This window comes from Vollenhovia emeryi, unplaced genomic scaffold (genome assembly GCF_000949405.1).
Source record: "Vollenhovia emeryi isolate VEMERY1.0 unplaced genomic scaffold, V.emery_V1.0 DF944946.1, whole genome shotgun sequence".
In the NCBI taxonomy this organism is placed as follows: Eukaryota; Metazoa; Arthropoda; class Insecta; order Hymenoptera; family Formicidae; genus Vollenhovia; species Vollenhovia emeryi.
Window position 1 is genome coordinate 1 of NW_011961420.1, and position 2,333 is coordinate 2,333.

Below are 2,333 nucleotides of genomic sequence, written 5' to 3' on the forward strand. Positions count from 1 at the left end.
TTTTGTACCGCAGTACATGATATTTCTCCTTAGTTTAACCCAATCTACCACTATTTTCGAAGTTGCTACTTTTGCATCAGACACCCTGTATACAATTAGACTGCCCAGCCGAAATTTTTTTTTCAATTTTTGTACGAGACTGGCCGGAAAATGATTCTTTGTTTAATTCTAAGCAACTTTTCAGAACATACTTGGGGTCAAAAATGATGTTTAACCGTTCCTAAAATCGTTTGAAGTTTTTTTGTCAGGTCAAAATCACGAGACTTCATATACGTACTAATAACTCATCTTTTCGCATTGAAAACGTGTTCCTACAGCAAAATGATGTTCTTGACTTCGAAAGAGGATGAAAAGAGCTACATTTTCGTCTAAGTTAAAATAAGATGCGGTCAATAGTTTTCGAGTTATAGTCGATTCCATGTCAATTTTCGACGATTTTTTCGCCTTTTTTGGAATTTCGGCCCTCATATCACCCTTAAGGAGCGCCGCTACGGTAAAAGGTTGCTGAGGGATTCTAAGAGAATGAAAAGAGCTACATTTTTGTGTAAGGTAAAACAAGATGCAGTCAATAGTTTTCCAGTTATGATCGATTCCATGTCAATTTTCGACGATTTTTTCATAATTGCTTACCTTCAAGCATTCATATACCTTTTGAAAAGCATCATCACTAAATATTATTGCTTTACACGTACAAAGACAATAAGAATTGTTCTATTTATTATTAAGAAGAGAAATCCATTATATATTTATATTACATAATATTACATTATATTACATAATAAACATTATACACGTATAAAGGTATAGCGCTTGTGTTCTATTCAAAATAATGACAATAAGTTAAGGCCAAGGTTGACAAGCTTTTTCGGTTGACTGGTTATTAAAATTATTTTACTAAATAGTATGTAGTTACATTAAGGGGTAACACCACTCTAGGATTTTCAAAAAATCGAAAATTTTTTTTGCTTGAACGATACTTTAGGGTCATAAAAACAATATGCCATTCTTGGATAACAATTTATAAAATTTAAATGGTTTAATTATCGATTTTGCCGCAGCGCCTCAGAGCGCGCGGCACTCACGCGGCGCGTGTGATTCATCGCTTTTCCCGTTCATTTCTCTGTTTTACATATTATATGTATATTATATATTTTTATATTTTATATTTTATATATTGTGTTGAAGTGAATAACAAGAATAATATGAGTGTTGGAGACGGGGCTTCGAGAATGTTCTCTTGCTTCTTTCTCGTTGCATCGGCGGTTTTACGCAAAATAACGAGAGCTTCAACGCTACAGTCTGGTCAATGGCTCCGAAATCGACTTCAAGCGGCAAACACATTCTTGACACGGCAGTTTATATTAGTGTAGGCATATATAATGACGGCCTATCAACTATCATGAGGCTCATGCAGAATTTGGATATGACAATTGGGCCGAACTGTTATAACTTCTGCGTGGAAACCGACGCGCGCCGCATCAGCTTTTCCGAGAGATCGCTTAGCGATGCCGCAAAAAGGGCCCGAATAGCCTTAAAAGTATCTAGGAAGGAAGAGGAGGAGGCGAACATCGACCTGGATGGCCAAATGTATGGTGCAGGCATCGCAGATTAGAGGTAAACAAAAATTTCAAGGATTAAAGTGTTCATAAAACTTTAAACGCGTTTTTCTCGAAACTACTTTTTTCAAACTGGGAGGACGGATTTCTCGGAGACTATTGCATGGATCGATTTGAAATTTTTACAGTAGCTTCACAACAATATTCTCTTTGGAAGTACGTAGCCGTTTCTCGATTGAATGTAAACTTTTTTTAGAAACAATTTAATGCTCATTTTTAGGGCAAAAAATCGATTTATTTCTTACAAAGTGCACCATTTCCACAAAAATTGATTTACAAAAAAACCTCTACGTACTTCCAAAGCCAATTGTATATAATTATAAATTTTTTTTGTTTCTTGTTCCAGGACTCATACATGCCGAGAAATTCGTCCTCCCGTGGCGGTGTTTTCAAAAAAGCTGTTTTCGACTACGGGCTCTGTCGCCGCCATTTTGTATGAAAATGATGTTACGACCCGCGTTTTTAATTTTGCGCGGGGACGTCAGAGAATCTCCGACGAGAAGAGGGAAAGGCAGAGAAGGGAGAGGGAAATTGACGTCAGAATGTGTGAGTGTAAATGTGTATGAATGAATTGAGTGTAAGTGTGGTTTGTATGGTTATTTTATTTTTGTTGTTATTTTATGTTTGTTGGTTATTTTATGTTTGTTGTTATTTTATTTTGTTTTTCGGTTGAGCAGCGCCAAATTTTTGTACTTTAAAATAAAATATTTATTTGTA

The 2,333-nt window shown here is 35.7% G+C and overlaps 1 protein-coding gene across 1 annotated transcript; it reads left to right on the forward strand.

Moving 5' to 3' along the window:
* Nucleotides 1-98: 98 nt before the first annotated feature.
* LOC105562315 lies at nt 99-2,220 on the forward strand. The gene has a single exon (XM_012013059.1). It carries the CDS (start codon nt 1,307-1,309, stop codon nt 1,610-1,612), a length of 306 nt encoding a protein of 101 aa, XP_011868449.1. The 5' UTR covers nt 99-1,306; the 3' UTR covers nt 1,613-2,220.
* Nucleotides 2,221-2,333: the final 113 nt, after the last annotated feature.